Source organism: Lissotriton vulgaris, chromosome 4_1, assembly GCF_964263255.1.
Source record: "Lissotriton vulgaris chromosome 4_1, aLisVul1.2, whole genome shotgun sequence".
Taxonomy (NCBI): domain Eukaryota; kingdom Metazoa; phylum Chordata; class Amphibia; order Caudata; family Salamandridae; genus Lissotriton; species Lissotriton vulgaris.
Window position 1 is genome coordinate 1733420163 of NC_141691.1, and position 21536 is coordinate 1733441698.

Below are 21536 nucleotides of genomic sequence, written 5' to 3' on the forward strand. Positions count from 1 at the left end.
TGGCCCTTGACTGCATCTTCCCTGTTCGTTGTGAAGGAGAGTAGCCTTCACAGGCACCCTTCATCACGGATACCCCTTTCTCCATATTTCCAGTCAATCTCTCCGTCAGACCATTTGCACTGGGCTCACCTGGTGAGACTTCTTCTCCCACCATACAGTGATTAAACTGCTCACATGAGGTAGACTGCTTTGCTAACAATGAGGCAAATGTGCAGTCCTTATATTTAACTACCATCAAAATAATTTTTGGCAATGTGACAAACGACAAGGACACTATTCCACTACCTCTAGAGCAGCGTATCCTCTCCCCTTTATCTGTGGGCCTTCTGTAACTGGAACATGGTATTTGCCTTTTAAATGTAAACACACAGTACACACTGTGACTAATCTATACCCTTGAAATAGATATCAGTGCCAACTTCAAACACAATTTGTTTTAGCCGCTTGTGCATGTGACCTATGTAAATAACTTTAAGCTCGATCACCTTATTTTGAAAAGCATTCCCATAAAGAAACAATACTTGTGTTTGCTGTTTATTAACCATTTGATGATTTGAAAGTGATAAGAGTATTTTACTTAAAGTAAAATAAAATCGAATTACAAAACAATATCCATCACACATTTTATAAAATTACATATACCAGTACCAGAACGGTTCTTCTAGGACAGAGATACACATTCTGGATCAATAATAACTTTTTACTGCCCAAGTAGGCATCTATTGTCTTGGGAAACTGGTTCATAGTGTACCTTTTGTAAGATATGAGTTTATGTTGGATTGTTTTTACTAAGTTGTCCTCTAACATATCTTTTAAAGTGAACTGCTTTACCCAATTAGTTTTCTTTATAAATCATGTAATGCAGTTCTGATTTTTTTTTTCAATTCTTTGACATTTTGTTTTCCTACCAACACAACAAAATAGAATTTGCACTGATTAGGCAGCCAATAGTGTAAACCTTTGAGGTCCTCGGACTAGGTTTGTTATGCCTTTAACCCCTTGCCCGCGGCCGGAATTCGGCTCCTGTGCGGCACATTCCGATCGCAGGCGTGGTCATGACGGCTGGGAGCCGTCATCAGCACACAAGCACTGTGTGCCATGACGGCTCCCAGCCGTCATCAGCATCGAAGGGGTTAATGCATATTGTAGAATTCTCTGTTTAGGGTGTTCTCTTGTTTACTCCTCAAGTGAATTTTCCACATAGTCAGTTGCTTTCGTGCTGGCTCATGGATCGTCGTGCTCCGGTAGGCTAGGATTATGAAATCTTCATTCAAGTACAACTTGTTGTTGAGAAGTCCTTCTCCACATTTTAACGATGAGATACCAGCCTTACATTAAGCAGGGTGTTGTACAGGTCATTGGATGTTTCTCCACACAACAGATCCTCTGATCATCGCTTGCTAGTTGGGTGTCTTTGAGCTCTGATTTTATTAACTGCTTTACTCTGCTTCCATTTGAGTTTATGTGCCTCTCTCTCGCTCTAACCCGTATCATGGAGGTTGAGTTGGGCTGGTGGTGCCATCAAGGCTGGGTTGCACGCACTTGCGGTCAACTGGGCAGGTTGAGGTACCGGGCGCAGGTTTGTGCGCAGTCACATGCCCTGCTACAGCACTTTCTGCAGCCAGCACACTCCAATTTGCTCTGCTTATTCAGAGCGTGGCATCAACCAAGTGTCTTGGATTTCAAGCGGATCACTGTGTCTCTTCTGGCTAAGGAAAAGAAAACAAAACACCTTACCTTGTTCACCGCTGCAGTCCCATTTGCTGTGTCCTCCCCTGGTGCACGTACAACTCACATTTGTATTCGAGGAAAGCACTTATTGCTTGAGCAATCAAAATGTTGAAACAAAAGAAGGACTTACCCCAAACACAGAAGATATTTCCTGTGGTTTGGGAAAGGAAAAGGTGAAATAAAAACAAACATTGAACTTTCTGGATTGCAGCAGCCCCCTGCATTACTATAATTTTAAGGTGTTCACTGAACTTTCTGGATTGTAGCAATTCCATATCTGCAATAATTTATTTTATTTTTTATTTTTTTATTTTATTTTATTTGGTAATTTACAGTTGCAGATACATAAAGAAAGGAAAGAAATGTTAAAACGAGAATTCAGTAAATATCATACACAGTTCAAAGAAATAGAAATATTAAGGATAAAACATAAAAAAGAAACAAAAGATTAAAGCAGTGAAGTCCTGGTTACATTCGTTTACCCACAATCTCTATTGTCATTTCTCCAATTTTCTATTGGTTTCCAAATCTCAATACCACGTGCTCTAGACTTTATCCCTTTACAGGCGAAAATCGCCTTTTCTTGATTGTACATACCTAAGAGCCTAGATAGCCAAATCTGAAAGTTAGGAGGATCAGCATCCTTCCATCGGGCTGTTAATATAATTCTATATACAGCTGTGCCCAAGAAGAGTGATACTTCTTCCGCCTTAGTATGACTCAGAGTGTTGTCGTAGCCCAGAATATAGAGGGTGGGAGATTCGGCTACTGAGTGCCCGAACACCTCCTGCCAGAACCCAGCAATCATTGTTCTTAGTGCTAGTAATTTATCACATTCATAGAGCATATGTAATAGATTTGCCACTGCTTTGCCGCACCTTGGACACTCTGAAGTAGGCCTTATCCCCCAAGAGTAGAGTTTTGCGGGAGTAAAATACAAATCATAAATAGTTTTATATAGTTGGGCTTTCAAGTTGGAGGACATAAACAGCTGTGTCGATAGTATAAGAGACATGTCGATGTCTACATTAGGATTATTTAATTTCCTTGACCAGCCCACTTCAGTAGATTCTATATCATCTTGTTGGTTTTCAATTAAGATGTCGTAGATAGTACCTATCCTAGTTGAGGGTCTAGACAGACAATCAATTAAAGGGATATTATCCAGAGAAATATTAGCAAGTTTTGAGTTTATAATTGTGTTAATTTGTATAAATTTGAATACACTGTTGTTTGTAATAGCAAATTTGGATTGAAGTTGTTGAAATCTATTACCATTAGTGGGGAGCATAAAGTCTCCTATTGTTAATACTCCTAATGTTTCCCAGCGTCTAGAAATAGCGTCATATATTTGTGGTGGTAATATTAAGGAGTGCCATAATGAGATATATCTATTGTATTTAGGAATTTTCATATATCTCGAAATTTTCTTCCACGCTACCCATGCGTTTGATATAACCTTGAATTTTATTTTCTTATAATATGAGGGTTCAATCTGTTTCAGTAACAGACCATTAGCCCTATCACCGATAGACAACTCATAGATTGAAGGTATATGATTAGCCCCAACCTCATTTCCCAGCGGTTTAATATGAAATAGTAACATCATCTGTTGTAGAAAAGCAGCCCATGAATAAAGTCCCAGATCTGGTATTGCCAATCCTCCTCTAGTGATGGGTAGGGAGAACTTCCGGATAGATCTCCTAACCTTTCCATAACCCCACACAAATTTACTCATTTGGGATTCCAATCCCCTTAGAATGTTGTCTTCCACAAGAAGAGGGATCGCTCGAAATAGATATAAAACCCGGGGTAGAATATTCATTTTGAGGAAGTTGCCTCTTCCGATGATTGAGAGATGTAGTCCATCAATCCTTTTGAGTTCTTTCTTTATTTTTTGGAGCAGCGGTTCATAGTTAATTTTCACAATCTCATCTATTTTGGCAGATATTCGGACTCCCAGATACACAGCGGATTCTACCCTTCTAGGATCAGTAAAGTAGACATTATTTGTGCAGATGACCATCGTTTTATCACTATTTAAAGAGTATCCTGATATTTGGCCAAAGGCTTGAGTAATTTGTTCTATTTCTAATATAGCCTCCGTTGGCTGTGGTGTTATTACTGCCACATCGTCGGCATAAGCTAATATTTTTGTTTGGTAGGGGCCCAGTATAACTGGTTTAATTGCCTCAGCCTTTAGTAGTTTTAAAATAAGAGGATTTATGTAGAGGGCAAAAAGAATCGGAGAGCAAGGGCATCCCTGCCTAGTCCCCCGAGATATGTTAAAAAATCCAGATTCCTGGCCCATTACCAATACCCTAATCTTCGGTGAAAAATACATTGCTTTAATTGATCTCATAAGGCAAGGTCCAACATTATTCAATTCTAGTATTGCCCATAGGAATGCCCATGAAACCCTGTCGAAGGCCTTCTCGGCATCCAGGAGGACCATCGACATCTGGCCCGCCATAGCATTTGCAGCATCAAACAGTGCGATAGCACGTCGGGTATGGTCCGTAGTATCCTTACCTGGAATAAAGCCATGTTGCCAGGGGGAGACCAGATGTTCGATGATCCCCCTAAGCCGATTAGCCAAGATCTTAGAATAGAGTTTTGAGTCAGAATTTATTAGAGAGATAGGTCGATAAGATGAGGGCAGCTGAGGAGGCTTATCTTTCTTTTGGAAGATTACAATATTAGTTTCCTGCCAAGACCTAGGAGGGATGCCACTTGATTGAATTCCAACAAATAGATCGAGAAGTAGAGGCGTTACGATATTACCCAAAATTTTATAAAACTCGAGTGGTATTTTATCGGGCCCTGCGGCTTTTCCCGAGGCTAACTCTGCAAGAGCAGTTTCCACTTCTATTTGAGTTATTTCTCTTTCTAGATCCAGCCTAGTAACATTATCCATTCCTACACCATCTTCGAGCTCAGTTGCCCATTTGGATAGTGTTTCTTTGATTACGTTTGGATTTAAAGAGTCCTCGTTTTTGTACAATTTCCCATAATAATTTTGAAACACTTCTAAGATAGTTTCAGGTGTTGTAAATACTTGGCCTTCTGATTCAATGCGCGTAATTGAGTTAAGAGATTGACTTTGACGAGTTCGGAGTGCCAATTGCTTACCCACCCTATCTCCAATTTCATAGATCTTGTTTCGGTGGGATTGGTATAATTCAGCCGTACTTTGGGTAAGTTTACTATTTATCTCTGCTTTTAGTATCGCCATATCTCTTAGAACTGAGCCACCGTCCCTTTTTTGTGCTATTAGCCTAGTATACTTCTCTTCTAGTTCAGCTAGTTTTTGTAGTTGTAATTCATTAAGCCTTGCCACTTCTTTCCTCTGTCTGGCTACGTAGCTGATTGTCTCCCCACGGACTGCAGCTTTAAAACAGTCCCATACCATATTTCTAGATGTGCTATATCGATTGTAGTCAAAAAAATCCTGCGACCATTTTTTATATATTCTACGTATTCATTGTTTACAAGCAGTTTTTTGTCGAAGGACTAGCTAGAGCGAGGTCTGGACATGTCACTTAAGTAGAAAGTGAGAGATAGGGGATTATGGTCCGAAATAATTTTTGGTAGTTTACTAATTTGAGTCAAACTAGCCCGGTTATTTGACATTAAAATATAATCGATACGAACATATTTATTGTGAGGGTGCGAGAAATATGTATAGTCTGGGTCTTGACCCTGCTTTAGATCCCATAGATCGACCAGACCTAAACTTTCTTTTAGTTGGGAGACAGCATTAAAAACTTTTGGCTTGCGACCAACATATTTAAATCGTGCTTGTTTCTGTGATGCACTAGCTCTGGGTAGAGAAATATTCAAGTCCCCACAGAGGATCATTACCTGAGGCCAGGATGCTAATTCTATCTCCAGGTCGTTAAAGATTGTAGGATCATCTTGATTAGGGGCGTAGATGGAACGTATTGTAATTCCGCACTTGAGCTCCGCGATCACCCACCTGCCTAGAGGATCAGCTAGTTTACGTGTAGCCTCCCCCAAAAAGGATCTTGCGACTATGGCGACCCCCCTTGTCCTCGTAGTTTGACTAGTACAGACCAGTAAATTAAACCCTGAGATCTTCAGTACTTCCCGCTCTGCCCATGAAATGTGGGTCTCCTGGAGACATATCATATCAAATGCATTTGTCCTTATTAGCCCCCACATTTGTTCCCTTTTCTCCTGTCATTGAGTCCTGCCACATTCCAGGAACACATTTTTATCCTTGCCATATCATTGTGTTATTATATTTTGCTCCACATCTGTTATACGTAAAAAAGAATAGAAGCAAATCAATCAAATCCATAACATCATTGACACATCTGTTATACGGAAAAAAGAATAAAAGTAAATCAAACAGATCCTTAACATCATTGACATTAGTGTCACCATTTATATTCCTCATAGTGCATCTGGAACTGTAATCACCATATTTCTGAATGTTCTCCCCCCTCCCTCCCTCTCGACCCCAACCTCTAACCTCCTCCCCCCCCCCCCTTTCCACCCTTCGAGGCAACCTGGGTTTTGGCTCACCCAGTTGTTGATGGCTGTGTGGTCCGAACGCCTAAGCTTGCCCCTTGCCTGTTATTTTTTTTTTACAATCCTAGAAAAAGTCAACCATATAACAAATAACAATAGTTTGTCAGCACTATCATATTCATTATATATAAGTATTCATTGCCAAATATTCTAGTCATATTTGATCTATATAGCATTCATATCTTATTTGTTAGGCAGTTTGTAGGTATTCGTATCATATACAGTCCATTCTAATTTTCTTCTTTCGTTTATTTGCCATTATTTTGTTTCGCTTTCTCTGCGATCTCCTTAAGGTAGGCCTCTGCCTGGATTTCGCTTATGAAGCTCCTTGTTGCACCTTTGTAGATTACTTTTAATCGTGCCGGATTTTGCAGAAAGACCGTCGCTCCTAGCTTTTCAAATGGTGCGAACAGTTGTCTCATTCTCCATCGTCGTTCTACAGTAGCGTGCGCAAAATCTGGTCTTGCAAAAAAGTTAAAACCCTTGTATTCTCTTTGAGCTGTGGGTCTAGCCAGGTCATATATAGTGTCACGTACTAGATAATTTCCGAAATTAACTAGAAATGCTCTAGGGTATTGTGGTGATTTATCCGAGCGTTTAGGTAATGACAGAGGGAAACGGTGTGCTCGACAAACTTCCCTGTCCATTTCCCAAGATTTGAGTTCCGGGAAAGATGATTTTAAAAAGTTGGACATGAAGCCTCTTGGGTCGCTTCCTTCTGAGCCCTCGGGAATCCCAAGAAATCGAAGATTATTTCTTCTTGCTCGATTCTCTTGATCTTCGACCTTTGTCATTAGGTCCTTGATTAATCCTTCATGGTCTTTTGCCTGGTTTTGTAGCTTACTGACGTCTGATTCCAGATTTTCCGCCCTGACTTCCATAGAACACATTCTGTCAGAGATCTCCAAACATGTACTGCCTACTTTATTGATAGCAACTTCCAATTTTTGGATAGCGGCATGATTCCTTTCACTATCTTTTTTCACATCTTGATGGAAAGTTTTAATTGAATTGAGAACTTCACTTAGTGAGGGCTCCCTGTGCCTCAAATTCTCGTCTTCACCCGGAATGTCAGTAATATTCTTGTTCCTTTCGGATTCCAAGGTTGCTTTTCGGTGGGGACTTTTGCATGAGAGTTTAGCTCTCCCTGTGATATACTCTGGGTTGCTTCCAGGATCAGTAGTTTCGTCGTTAATTATTTTTGAGTGTCTCTTGTCTACTTCTTTTTTTCCCCAGTTTTTTGAATGGTGTGCATTCATGTATCAGAGCTTTTTTAGTTCCAATGTCTGGTGAATACGGGGCCTTTATGGGATGTTCCTCCACTCTCGGATCCTCACTCGGAACACTTTCTTCGCTTGATTCGCTGGATTCACTGGAGATTGATACTCCAGTCTCGTAAATCTCGGACTCAGAACCATCCGAGATTTCTGCTGGAGCATGCCCCTCCGTCGCTGGGTTTGTATTAGAGACTGAGTCCATCTTAGGAGCCGACTTAATTTCTTCCCTTATATCGATCTGCTCTTGGTCTACTGTAGAAGATACTGTTGAGAGTGCTGCTTGAATTGATCGGGCTGCATTAGCATCAACATCATTTTGGGCACCTTGTTGATCCATCATGGTTGGAGCTGTTTCATTGGGAGAGTAGGGCTGTAGTCTATCTTTAATTGCTGGACTAAATATATTTGAGATTCTTGGTTATGAATCCATCGAGTGACCAGTATTTGTAGCTGCAGCTTTTAGATTCTTAATTGTTTGTAATCTTTTTGCCTTTTTTTCCAAGAGGTCTAGGTTCTCTCTGCTTACCGGTTCTTTTTCTGCCACTTTTACTATCTCTTTTTCTTTTGTTTTCTTTTTCGATTTCTCGGTTTCCTTATGGAGCTTCTGTTCGTTATTGATGGCTCTATCTCTCCCATCTGGTTTGTTAGCTCTCATGTTGCCTTCGCTAATTTCATCGTAGCTTTCCATTGCCTTGTAACCCCTGGTTTCGGGTCGTCTCTGTGTCTCTTTTAATCTCTGAAGTCCTTGTGGGTTATCTTTAAGATTTCCTCTAGCATTCGAGCTCTCTATCCTCTCTTGACTTTATAATTTCTCTTGATCTCCCTGAGCCAGGGCTTTTGTTTAGTATCAGTCTTTGACTGTGTCTGATTTTGGGTTTGAGTTTGCGCTTGTTGTGCTATATTTTGTGATCCTGAGGAGTCTAATGTATTTAGAGTACCTTCACCCATGATGGTGTTCAATTCGCCTGACTCATCGGGCTCCCCAGCTGCTCCATTTTCGACAGCTATAGGGCCGTTGCTGTTACAACTTGTGGCTCCTGTCTTTGGTTTATTGCCAGCCATATTTGGTGTCGATATAGGGACTGCTAATACTGGGAGTAGCAGTAGCTTTAGGGGTCGGATCTGTTTTGCTGGTAGAAGTTGAGTAGGCTGTAATGTTCGAACCTTGTATCCTTTAGCTCTTGAGTTCGCTCCAGCTGTGGTTAAAACCCATATAGAAGCTCTTTGTAATGTCCAGGCCTCTGTTTTAGTTTTGTATGCTCGGGGTACTATTGCCGATACTGCACAAGAAAAGTTTGCTCTAGATACAGCCCTGGACCAGACTCCAGCTCCGCCGGTTCCTCTTAGAGCAGTGAATGAACACGAGACCCCAATATTTTCTCCTTTTCTCCCAAAGATCTTGGCACTTTTACGTGTTTCTATTCTCGGATGTGCACCAAAGAAGCCATATAACATTTTTGGATTACTGCCAGGATTACTGCCAGATGCCCCATATATAGTCTCTTTCCTTAATGCCTTTAGTTCAGATATACGCCTCTAAATTTTGTATTGTATCTTTGTATTTCCAGTATTCACGTTTGGTTTAGACTCCAGCTACGAGAAACATCCCCGTCTTTACCTGGCTCACTGGTCTCCTAGGTTACCGCTGCTGAATCTCAGCCGACTGAGCCATCTGCGGCGTCAGCGCCGTTCCCTTGGTGATGCGTGCTCTACTCTGCGTGCTCTGTGCTCTATTGCCCTCTTATTCTGTGTCTTCAGGGTTCGCAGATGTCGAGAGGAGCCGAGGAGGAAAAAAGATTGAGGAGTAGAGCGTGGGGTGCGGAGCGAGTAAGTGCATGTACGGGCACAGATGCACAGAGAGAAATGCGGTAGAAATGTGGTAAACAGACTCGAATATTGGGTGAGACTCGCAACTTTTTAAAAAAAAAACTTAGCTTTGTTTTTTTTCCCCAGCGCTCCACGCTTGTCTCTCGCTTGTCTCTCGCTCTCGCTATCGCTTTGAGCCCTCCTTTTGCCTTCCTTTTTACCGGTACCAAGTAAGATGTAGCTCTCCTGACCACTGTCCCCTGTCTGCACCGATCGCGCTGATAGCTTGGAGCTTGGAGGTTTTGGAGGTTTTAGAGTCTATTCTTTATGAGCCAAGAGCCAGGATACAAGGATTACTCACGGTTTAGGCACATCGTGGTGTAGTGAAGTACTGCTGGATAGCCGGATAGCAGAAAGCAGGGAGCTTCAGATATCGAGACTGCAGCCAATCCTCGAGACCCCCACGGAGCGCCACGTTTATTTTCACTTGTGAAGGTAATGACAACCGCGATACTCGGGCACTCGGACACGCTGACCCAGTGACCCAGTGAGGAAAACAAAATCTGAGTCCTGAGTCCTGGCCTGGCCTGAAGATGGATGTATTGCTTGAACCAGGTACCTCCCCTCACCCGCTCGCTGTTCGTTTACTTTTCCGCACCTCTCCGCACTTTTATCCCACAGCATGAGTCTCAGTAACTCTAGAATCCATGTCTCCCATCCTCCGCGTCTGTAGAGCTTACACCAAACCGTTCAAGACTCAGCTAGCACCTTTACACCTTTACCGATCAGCCTGCCAGACCTGACAGACCAGTGTTCAGCGCTCAGGCCATCCAGGTTTTCAGACGATAGTTTATAAATTATACGGCCGTCTGTGAAGTTCCATACCACCATAGCACCGTAACCGCTCCCCGTCTTATGAGATGCTTATAAGATGCTTTTTTTTGGCTTTTGCTTAACTCATGAATGGGTTGAATGGGTTGACAAAATCGTCAGGCAGTCATCAGGCAGGAGCAAGCTCTGCAGGCGACCTCTCACACCGACGCCATCTTGCCTCTCTACTGTTGATTCAATAATTTCAAGGAATTCTTAGCCAATTTAGCTTCAACATGGAATCCTCCTCTGTTACATCTTCTCCGCCGTTATTGCACAACATAGTACTCCACTTATTTAATAAAAAGATTTGATTGATATGTTTGACATTGATTTAATAGCTCTTAAAGGTCAAGACTTAAGACCTGAAAGGAAGAAAGCTCTTTTATTAAGCACCCTTGGAAGCGAAGACAACACATTTTTAAATGTCTTCCTGAAGTTTTGGACCACGTTGGTCAAAGAAAACCTCACATGTTCAAGGAAGCCAAACTTAGACTTGAGCATAGGTTTGTTAAGGAAGTAAATGACACTGTGCAAGTGTTATACACATACACAAAGATTGGGTGAGTCCATTGATGAATTTGTAGCAAGGCTAAGGGAAGTGTCTGTGAAATATCGATTTGGCAAGATGCCTGAAGAAGTTCTTTGTGATCAGCTAATTGTTCAATGTAAAAGTAGAAAGATCCAAGAAAGGTTGTGGTTTGCTAAAAATTGTACTTTAAAAGATGCTTTTGATATTGCAAAAGGGTTGAAAGAGTCTGAGTAGTGTATGAGAGAAATGGTTAAGATTTGTAGTGGCTGGCAGTGAGGAGGCAATGGTTGTCTATAATGTTGATTAACAGGATAATACCGTGGGTATGGAGCTTCAGAGTTCCAACAGAACTCAAAAAAATATAGGTAACACACAGCCTAACATATTTTCAATGGATTTGAAATCTTGTTATGCCAATAATAGAGAGCAGAAAATGTGATTGCAGCGGACAATGTGTGTGTATGTGGAAAGAGTATACCATGTCAAAGTAGCAGACACAGGAATATATTGATGTCAAAATTAAATGAACGGATATTGAGCTTGAGTCAAGATGATAATGGTGAAAGGCAAAAGCAATATTTCTAGTGATAGAAATAATGAACTGATGATTGACTCTGAGTCGATGTATACTATTGTACCCAAAAGCATGTTGGAGAGAGTTTGCCCTGGAATTAAATTATTTCCTAAAGATATTTACCTAGGCATATAAAGGAGAGGAAATTGATATTCTTGGTTATTTTAATACCACCATTAGATTTCGGACTAGGGAAATTGGAGGGAAGGTATATGTTGCAGAGAATGGACCACCAATATTGGGTTGGATGCATCAATATTATTTACATATTGTCATTAGTCCTAGTGCTCCCAAGCAAGTGATGGTGGTAGATGAAATGAGTGTTGGCGGCATACTTGGTGGTACGAAAGAGGTGTTTAGAAAAAAACTTGGCCAACTAAAGGAATATGTACATAAAATAATCGGCAATCCTGTGGCTGTGCCACTTAAACACAAGTTAAGGAAGGTCCTTATAGTAGTCGGGAAGAGGTTAAAAAAATGTTGCATGATATGTTAAATGAGGATATTATACAATGAGTGAAAGTTTCAAATTGGGTGTCACTAGCTTTGATAACTAAGAAGACTGAAGTTGAGATTCTGTGTGAACTTGAGAAGTGCAAACAGATTATCGTCACTGATAATTTTCCCTTACCGAACATTAATAAATTGATCTTGTTTTTGAGTGGTGGCAAATTCTTTTTAAAATTGGATTTAAAGAGCGCATACCATCAGATATGTTTAAATTAATCTAGCAGTGTTCATTACTATGGAAGGAACATTTCAGTTTATGAGAATGCAGTTTGGATTGTTGTCAGCAGCAAGTGTCTTCCAGCAGGTGATGTCCCAGGTTTCCAAGTGTTTTCCCGACATAATCTATTTTCAAGGCGATAAACACATTTTTAGTGCAACAGTGGAAGAGCACAATCGAGTTCTAAAACAGGCCGTGAACAAACTGCTTGAGACAGGCTTTACTTTATGTGAGGACAGGTGTTTTCTTTTCTTTTTTTTTACTTTATTCAATTTTACACACAGTATCTGGGCGGTCATACACAGTCTTTGATAACATATCCCCTACCAGATTGTTTCCAACTCTTATCGGAGTCCGATGTATTGTATGACATAACGGAGGGCTTAGCATCATACATGTCTACGGTCCTAGACTGTTCCCAGTTTTACATTTCGCTGCTGCTGTCAGATCCATCGATCTGACCATTTCCATTTCACGTTTGGTTTAATAGCTCCCTGCATAACTCTCTTCAGAGTGTAATGTCCTCAGCTAGTTTCTCGTCTTTCTGGCAGGTTTTCATGTGCAATTCTTCTGCAAGAGACAATTCTCCCACATCCCTTATCCAGCTTTCTAATGTCGGGTCAGTGTGCTCATCCAGCATATGGCCACCCTCCGTTTAGCCAGCACCAGAGTTAATTGCAGCAATCTATTGGCCATTTTCCGTTTCTTGGGCTGTGAAACTAGCCCCATGAGGCAATGCTCTGGTTTGGCCTCCACTGATATTCCCACCCCCTTTGCCGACCCTCACTACTATATTAGTCCAGTACTGTTGAACCTCTGGACACTCCCACGCCAGGTGCATAAACCCTGAGTGGGCTCCATTACATCTAGGGCATTCACGGAAACAACTGGCATCTATACTATGGAGCCTCACAGGGTTCATGTACACCCGCTGCAAGAAATTATAATGCAACAGCTTCAGGCGGGAATTACAGGATATTGCCCTCGCCCTGCTTTTTTCTGGCAGCGGTTCCTGTAGGTGACTGGGGTGTTTTCTTAGTCAAGGAAATCGAATTCTTAGGTTACGGTATTTCAGGTAATGAGTGCAACTCAAGAAAGATCTTCTGAATGCCATGAGATCATCCCCTTCATTTCAAGACAAAGACCAATTAAGATCCGTCATGGGTCTAATAGAATATTATTTGAAATGTGTTAAAAATTTAGCTGCAAAGACTGAGAGTTAAGGGTCATGTTGACAAAAGGGCGTGTGTTCAAGTGAGATAAAGAACAAGTTTGTTTAGAGCAAATTAAAGATGGCATCTGTTTGCTAGGATTTGGGTGCTAATTAGCACGAAATTGCAGTCTGTATTGACAGTAGATGGCTGTGGCATGGGAACAGGAGTTGTTTCGTCCCAATTGCAAAGATGGAGAGAAGATTATGGCTTTCGCAGCGTGCTCTTTAACGGAAACAATTTAATTATTTTGTGATGGAATGCAAGCCGTTGGTAGCAGCCTGGAGTGCTGAGTATCTCAGGACTTGCATGTAGGGTATAAACTTTAAACTCCATACTGATCACAACCCATTAGTCAAAATGTTAAAATCGGACAAAGCAGGGAAAGGATCAGCGAGATTGGCAAGGCTACGGTTCATTTGCAGGAATATTGCTTGATGTTGAATATATTTCTGACTGGCGAAATGCCCAGTCAGATTCTTTCTCACTTGCCCGTAGACAGGCGGTCAGCTGATCATGATGCTGTGATAGCTAAATAAATGAAAAGAGCAGTTACTTGGTTGTATGAAGTTGAGCATTTTGGTGCATTCACTAACAAGCATTTGCAATGCAAAAGGTCTAGCATTAATTAAGTTTGAGCTATTGGCATTGTAAACAAATTGCAACACCAATTGCAACAAAAGTCTATAAATTGTAGGCCAAAAAAAGTGAATTTATTTTTGTAGCAATGGTGGCATACTGCACTTTAGATGAATATGTTTAAAAGTAAAGTGCACCATACTGCGATTGCTAGAATAGTTAATTGTGGATGCGTTAACAATTGATGTGTGCACTGATGGCCGGTGTGTGTGCCTGTAGAAACTTTGCACTGATGGCTGGTGGTATGTGTGCCTGGTGGAAGTGTGCACTGCCGGCTGGTGGTGTGTGTGCCTGGTGGAAGCGTGCACTGGCGGCTGGTGGTGTGTGTGCCTGGTGGAAGCGTGCACTGGCGGCTGGTGGTGTGTGTGCCTGGTGGAAGCGTGCACTGACGGCTGGTGGTGTGGGTGCCTGGTGAAAGCGTACATTGACGGCTAGTGGTGTGTGTTTGCCTATTGAAAGCGTGCACTGACGGCTGGTGGTGTGTGTGTGCCTGGTGAAAGTGTGCTCTGGCGGCTGGTGGTGTGTGTGTGCCTGGTGAAAGCGTGCACTAACGGCTGGTGGTGTGTGTGTGCCTGGTGAAAGCATGCACTGACATCTGGTGGTGTGTGCCTGGTGGAAGCGTGCACTGACGGCTGGTGGTGTTTGTGCCCAGTGAAAGCGTGCACTGACGGCTGGTGGTGTTTGTGCCCGGTGAAAGTGTGCACGGACGACTGATGGTGTCTGTGCCTGATGAAAGTGTGCACTGACTGTGTTGTTGTGTGTGTATGGTTGTGTGTAGCTGTGTGTGGTTGGGTGTGTGGTTGTGGTTGTGTGTGCGATTTTGTGCTGATAAAATATGCTTTCATATTACAGCTATAGAGATACACCTGCTCTCGCGTGCTCGTCCTTGCGCCACAAGTCTACTTTACTTCCCAAGACACGTCTGCAAGGATCACACCCCCTTTTCGCTATGTACAACGGAATCCAACAATTCCACAGTTTTTGCTCCACTCAGTTTGCACTGAGGCCAGCAATTTAAACCTGACTTCCAGATTATTTCTAATTTGCTTATTTTTTTGCTTTTTGCGAATGAGAAAAGACTTCTCATTTATAAAAACAAAAGTCCACAAAAACACCAACATCACTGGATACATAATAAAAATGGAATACTGTAATTGATTTAGGAAGTTCATATAGATAAAACACGCAAGTTAAGGAAACAATGCCCTGCGCCCAAGGCAGCTTAGCAGGCGCCATAAACTGCTATCAGATTCTCAGCATAGCCTTTGAATAAAATGACTACAGCTGGCTCCTAAGCTCTCGAGATCCATGGGGTTCCTGGGCCCTCGGGGGCAGACAGTCAGTCAGGTTTGTCTGGGAATTGTAAGTGCGGGAGAGAGCGATGAGTGGGCATAGTGAAAGAGGTGGGGGATGAGACAAAGAAAGAGAGAAGGGGGCGAGAGGAGGAGGAAGGGATATAAAGACGAGAGATGGAGAGAGGGGAAAAGATAGCGAGAGAAATCGAAGAAAGACGAGGGAGAAAACAGAGGAAACAAAGCAGAAGCTCACAGACCGAGAAACAGAACGAGAGGAGAGATAGATAGAGAAATAAAACCAGCATTTACAAAGGACAGTGACACAAGCCAATGAAAAATATGGGTGGAGGGGAGTGGGCGAAGCTTCCAGTCTATATTTGAATATAGCATGCCTCGCAGAGTAGCTCGTGCCCTACCCAGGCTGGCAGGGCCAGTTCTAGGATCTGCGAGGCCCTGGGCTAAAAGGAAACCTGCGAGGCCCCCTCTAATTTAGATAAGTGTCCCCCTACAAGGAGACCATTCACAGACACTGTGGGGGGCCCATTGTCCAGCATTTTTGCGCCCCCACAGTTTTAACTTTTACTCCACAAGCATTTCTCACACCTTCAGTCCGATAGGTGTGAGAATTGATTGTGGTCTAAAAGTTAAAACTGTGGGGGCGCCAAAATGCTGGACAATGGGCCCCCAACAGTGTCTGTGAATGGTCTCCTTGCAATTGAGGGAGCGTCTCCGTCTCCCTCCCCTATGCCTCCGGACACCATCCATGAGAGGCCCAGGGAGGGGGCCCCCTCCAATGGGCCTTAATTGCAGGCGACACCTTTCTTTGTAATAGATCGCCAGGGAAACAACAGGACACATCACTGGTGCGTGGCCCCATGCTGGTGGGCTGAGTGCGAGGCCCTGTGCAGCCGCCCACGCTGCCCATGCCTAGTGCCGGCCCTGCAGGCTGGACCTCAAAATAAGAAAGGAAACCATCAAATTAGGAGACGCAAACTGAGATAGGCAGGAATGTTTCGAATAAGGAGTAATGAGCTAGAGCTGTCTAAAGGTGGAAAGTCCTAAAAACATTATCACGGAAAAGCATGAAAACAAGTTCAGCTGCTTTAAATTGACCTCAGTGGTACATTATCCCTCCCACGATGCAAGTCTCCTTTATAACACATTATTTGGCAATTAACATATGCACGCCCACTGATCATATTTTGAAAACATTAACAAACGAAACCCAGTCACTCAGTCGAATCAAAAGATAATGTTGGGTAAAAGCTCGGTTTTAGGCTAGAACCCACATCCACACAAAGGAGTTTTAAGTCCACACATTATCTTGGAGACTTACTGCAGTGCTGTCCAAGCTGAGGACAGGAATCACACTTGCCATGTTTACGGACTCACCTCACCTTACACTCACAACTACTAGGCTAATTAATTGGATCATGTGTAGCACGTGCATTCGAGTTAGAACCTCAATTGCCTCCTGAGCAGTGTGGTCACACACATGACACAGGAAACGGGCAGCAGAAGCCCAGGAGAGTGCTTTGCTGAGATCAGCCTGCTGCAGCGGAGTCTTTTAAAAATCTCCTGCACGGATCGCAGCCTTGGTCTTCAGGCCTTGGGGAGCAATAGAGTGGAGGCAATTGCTGGATCTATGGGTCCCGGTACACTTAAGAGGAGTTTTAAAAACAAATGATTAATTTGAATTTCAACTACAGTATTTTTTGAAAATGACAAGATGACATTCGGGGACAACGTGTGTCCTCAATAATGATGGACAGATGCTTCAGGACCAAATCAGTTTTTTTTTAGCTGTATAACTAAAACCTGTCACGTAGGCAAAATACTTTTAGTAAAAAAAAAATGTAAAAAAGAATATGACAAGCTGATAATTGGAGACAAGCACTTAGTTCCAGAAAATGACACAGTGAAGTCTTAGGACAAAGTTAAGTTTACTAAAACCTATATACGCTGGGGTTTGAGACACAAATAAGTACATTATCTAATACTAATAACAAATGATGGGTAAACACAATTACCCCATGTTTAAAATGTTTTCCATTGATATTTGCCGAGGGTGTTATCAATATCTTGATGCCAGTCAACACTTCTTGCTTTGGAGGCTTTTTCATGAGTCCGAAAGAGACATCAATGAGTTCATAAGAGTATGTCAGTGCTGCTCGCAACACCTGCTACTTTTAGCATTTCACTTGAACACTTTTATAAAATGCACACTTGGAGCAAATTTATTTCAAACTTTCTTCAGAAGGACACTGACGCCGATATGAGGTACAGGCTTGCTTACTTTGCACAATAGCTGCCACTGAACATTACTGAATATAAACACGTAGTGCCCTCTACAGGAAGCAGTGTGTATTACAAGTGCACGCATTTTGTACGGAAGCATTACATTATTTGTTTCCATCTTAGTATCTGGTAAACATACCCAAATGTAAGGTGATTCCTTCATGATGGGAGGCGGTGGGTGAGTTTTAGATGCTAACACGGCACACCGTTGTGATCACTTTCGCGGCAGCTTTGATGTTCTCAGTGGCCGCGCGACTCACTTAGAACATCAAAACGGCCGCAAAAGTACTCCCAAAGGCTGAAGGCTGAAGGCTGAAGGCTGAAGGCTGAAGGCTGAAGGCTGACAAATGGTGCGCGCACCCGGCGCACATGCACTGTGCCCAATCCGCCTGCAGTGTTTGGGAGCACTTTTAAAAGCCCCTTACTTCATTCTCACAGAGCAACGCATGATAGTTGGCTCAGCGAGGCCTAAAAATGAGTGGGAAAAAGAAATGGAAGCTGATGTAGCATTAAAGGAAGTTGGTTGAATGATAGTTAGAGGAGGATGGAGAGAAAGTGCTGTAGCTCCACCTATTAGACCATTTATCAAGATCTTAGATAAATAATCTTTGAATGGTCGGAGTGTGATAAGGAGTAATGATAAATTTGTTTATCCTGAGAATTGTAAGGGGAGAATTGCACAACTTGCCCATGAAGGGCTTTTGGGTCAAACTTTGACCAACACTAGAATAAAAGAGAATTTCTGGTGGCCATGGATTGATGATCAGACTTCTAAGTTGATTGAAAGTTGTTTTGTATGTAAAGAGAGTGAAAAAAGGCTTAAAGTAGGTGCACAATCTGGAATGGGTCACATTCATGATCCCGGGAGGGCATATAATAGTGATAGGATAAATGTTATTGGTCCTTTGGCTGGGGTGAGAAGAGAGTTCAAATATTCCATGGTGTTAGTGTATGTCCATTCAAAATGGTCAATTGTCAAATTTATGTTTCCAGATAATACGAAAGCTACTATTTCTGTCCTGGAAGAACGGTTCCGGGACGTGGGTTTTCATCATATTCTGATTACAGATAATGGTATCCAACTTGCTTCTCAGGATATGAAAATATTCCTAGATAAATGTGGTATGAAGCACCATTGCACTACTGTGTACAATCCCCAAGCAAATGGAATCACAGAAAGAGTTAACCGTCTGGTAAAAGGTGCAGTTCATTAGCGGTTAAGAAAAATCACAATTTGTGTAAGCAAGTTAATTTTGTTTGGGCACATCACACTACTGTGAACAATGTGGCATTAGTCTCTTCATTTGAGAACATGACTAGATGGAAACCTAGCATCAAATTGATGCCAAGTTGATTACAACATTGCAGTGGAGGTAGTGAATCCCAGGTCAAACAAGAGAATCCCATTTAAGTAGGAGACTGTTCCAAGGTTAAATATGGCTGTGTGAGAGTTGGGCTCTACATTTAAAATGAAGGAGGTGCATGCCTGGTACGTGGTGTTGGAAAATGGTAACAAGTGGAATAGATGCAGAGTGGCTCTTTATCAAAAGGGTGTTGAGTGGGATTTGAGCAATGAAATGATGGTTGTAGTGGGTTCATGTTGATGGGGATGATCAATTGAGGAATAGTTCAAGGAGTGTGAGTACTGCTGTTGAAGGACGATACTGTGGATCTGGTGATCAAGGGTTGAGAGTAATAAGAGGGTATGCAATTGGGAATCAGGAAGTGAGTGTGACTCGGACACAGAGAGAATGTAGACCGCTTGTGTATTTTGAGGACTATCAGCGGGGTGTTCATCTCCTGGTTTTTGATGTTATACTTTGTGTTATACTTTGTGTCACTAAGTTTTGATGTTTCATTGTTTTTTTAACGTTTTTGATAGTTAAAGAAGGGGGAAATGTTATGCCTTTAAGGCATATTGTAGAGCTCTGTATTTAGAGCGTCCTCCAGTTTACTCCTGAAGTGGGTGTTCCATTCAGTCCGTTGCTTTGAGGCTGGCTCAGGGAATCTGTAAAATCTGTGAACCACCAAAATCGTCAGCATAATGTCATTAGTGTAACTGTTTGAGGCTGTCACAGCCCAGGGTTGTGAGAACAAACCGCATACTTGGAGAAACTTCAAGGGAGAAAGCGAGCTCAAATCAGCTTTGCTCTTAACAGGCAGTTTCCAGGCCCTTAAGCGTTCTTGACTCTTGGCATCCATTGCAGCGGAAAACCCATTAACCTGTCTGTATTTGTTTTGATATACATGAATACATATGGAGTTACACATTGAGTCCTCCATATGCATGATTTTTTCCATGAATCGTGTTTTTAAAACATCGGGTATGCTTATATTAAGGCAAGGAAATGTGAATTCGGAGACCAGTAGGTCTCCATGACGTCATTAAAAAGTGCGCTTCTAGTGATGTTTAGCGTGGAAGGAGATAATGTGCTGCCTGTGTAGCTTACTTTATTAACATTTAAGCATTAAATATTGTTATTAACAAATACCAACCACTGGAGTGTGTACACAATTGTTCGATGTTTTGTGTATAGTCCTCATTTGTTTTATACATACTTTGATTACACTATTGTTTTTCGCACTAATGCAGCTGTTTAAAACATTCAGCTTTCATTGTGTCACACTTAAAGTTGACTTTTTGTGCATTATCTCTACTTTTTTACCCTTTACACTTTATAAACATTAAAAAAATTAGAAGGATTTTAAACATTTCTTATTTATTTCTTAGTGCCATCGGATTCCTGGAAGCCCTAGTATGCATAAAGTTTGGCCAAGATCTCTTCAACAAAACACACTTGTTATACGTTGTGTTCTGGTTGATTTGTGTGGTAAGTTTCTGGTTTTAACTGCTAAAATATGTTGATGTGTGTTACATGTTAAATCCTCATTTCAGTGGAGCAGTTTCAGCCATTCTTTCTTTTTCATTTTTGATTTCTCAACCAAATAAAACGTTCAACAATTATCACTCTCCCTGCCCTCCCATAAAAACCTATTTGATTGATCTAGAATTGTTTTATGACTGGTCGCTGTAAGTTTATAGTACACCGTTACAGTTGGCGCAGTAGTGACTTATAAATAACAGGCCAGCATTTCAAGTACTGCTTCACTCAGTATGATCTGGCTCTTCCCTTTGTTCCTCATCAAGTCACTTCCGTAGTATCATATAATAATTTTATCTCAACCAGGTTCCACGTCATTGCGCCCCTAGTGTTACACCTTTGTACTTCAGCTTTTGACTCACCCCACCGCTCAAGGAGTCTTTCAGTCACCTTCATCTAGAAACTCTAAATACCAGGAGGACATTCCCACTATATATATGTAAGCTGTGGTGCGTCCTGAAATGCTTAGGGCAAGTTGTTGGTACATACAGGAACGCGGTGGCTCAACCGCGCAGGACAGCACCATCCCAAGACTGTGGTAGAGGCTGCGGCGGGAACGATTCCACACCTGGTACGCAGCGCAGCGTATTCGGCGGAGAAAATAACAACGCTCATTTTCAGACTCCTACTAAAAGGAAAAAAATATAGCTTCAATTGAATGTCATGGAACCCACTGAAGATCTAAAATTAGCTCGTTAGAAATGGACTACCCTTCCCAGCATGCTGCAACTTACCGTGAAGCACTTAGCAACGCCCCTGGCGGGCAGGGATAAAAGTCAGCATGCCGAGCCTTCTGTGATCTGTGAGCCTGAAATTGTAGCTGTTGTTATGCCCTTGAAAAAAACGGATGGTTGAATAAGCTGCGGTGCGTCATGAAATGCTTAGGGCAAGTTGTTGGTACATATATATATATATATAACACACTCTGATTTATATTGAGTGTAGCAATTGTGGTGCCGCATGCACTCTGTGAAAACACTTGTAATTGATAAGTTTCAATCTAGCATTGCGTTTGACCCTTCTACGATTGCCGACTATATTGCTCCATATCTGCTCCCCTAGTTTCTCGCCTAGTTCTCTTTTTCAGTTGGACTTCAGCGCATCCCGTTTCTTGTCACTCTGTAGCAGAAGCAATGT

General features: G+C 42.1%; 1 protein-coding gene across 1 annotated transcript in view; it reads left to right on the forward strand.

Annotated features, from left to right (window-relative positions):
* Window positions 1-21536, forward strand: part of PTDSS1 (phosphatidylserine synthase 1) — a 320734-nt gene that overhangs the window by 247186 nt on the left and 52012 nt on the right. Inside the window, exon 10 of the mRNA XM_086966028.1 lies at window positions 20249-20348. Within this exon, the coding sequence (XP_086822154.1) occupies window positions 20249-20348 (100 nt within the window). The remainder of the gene's footprint in view (window positions 1-20248; window positions 20349-21536) is intronic.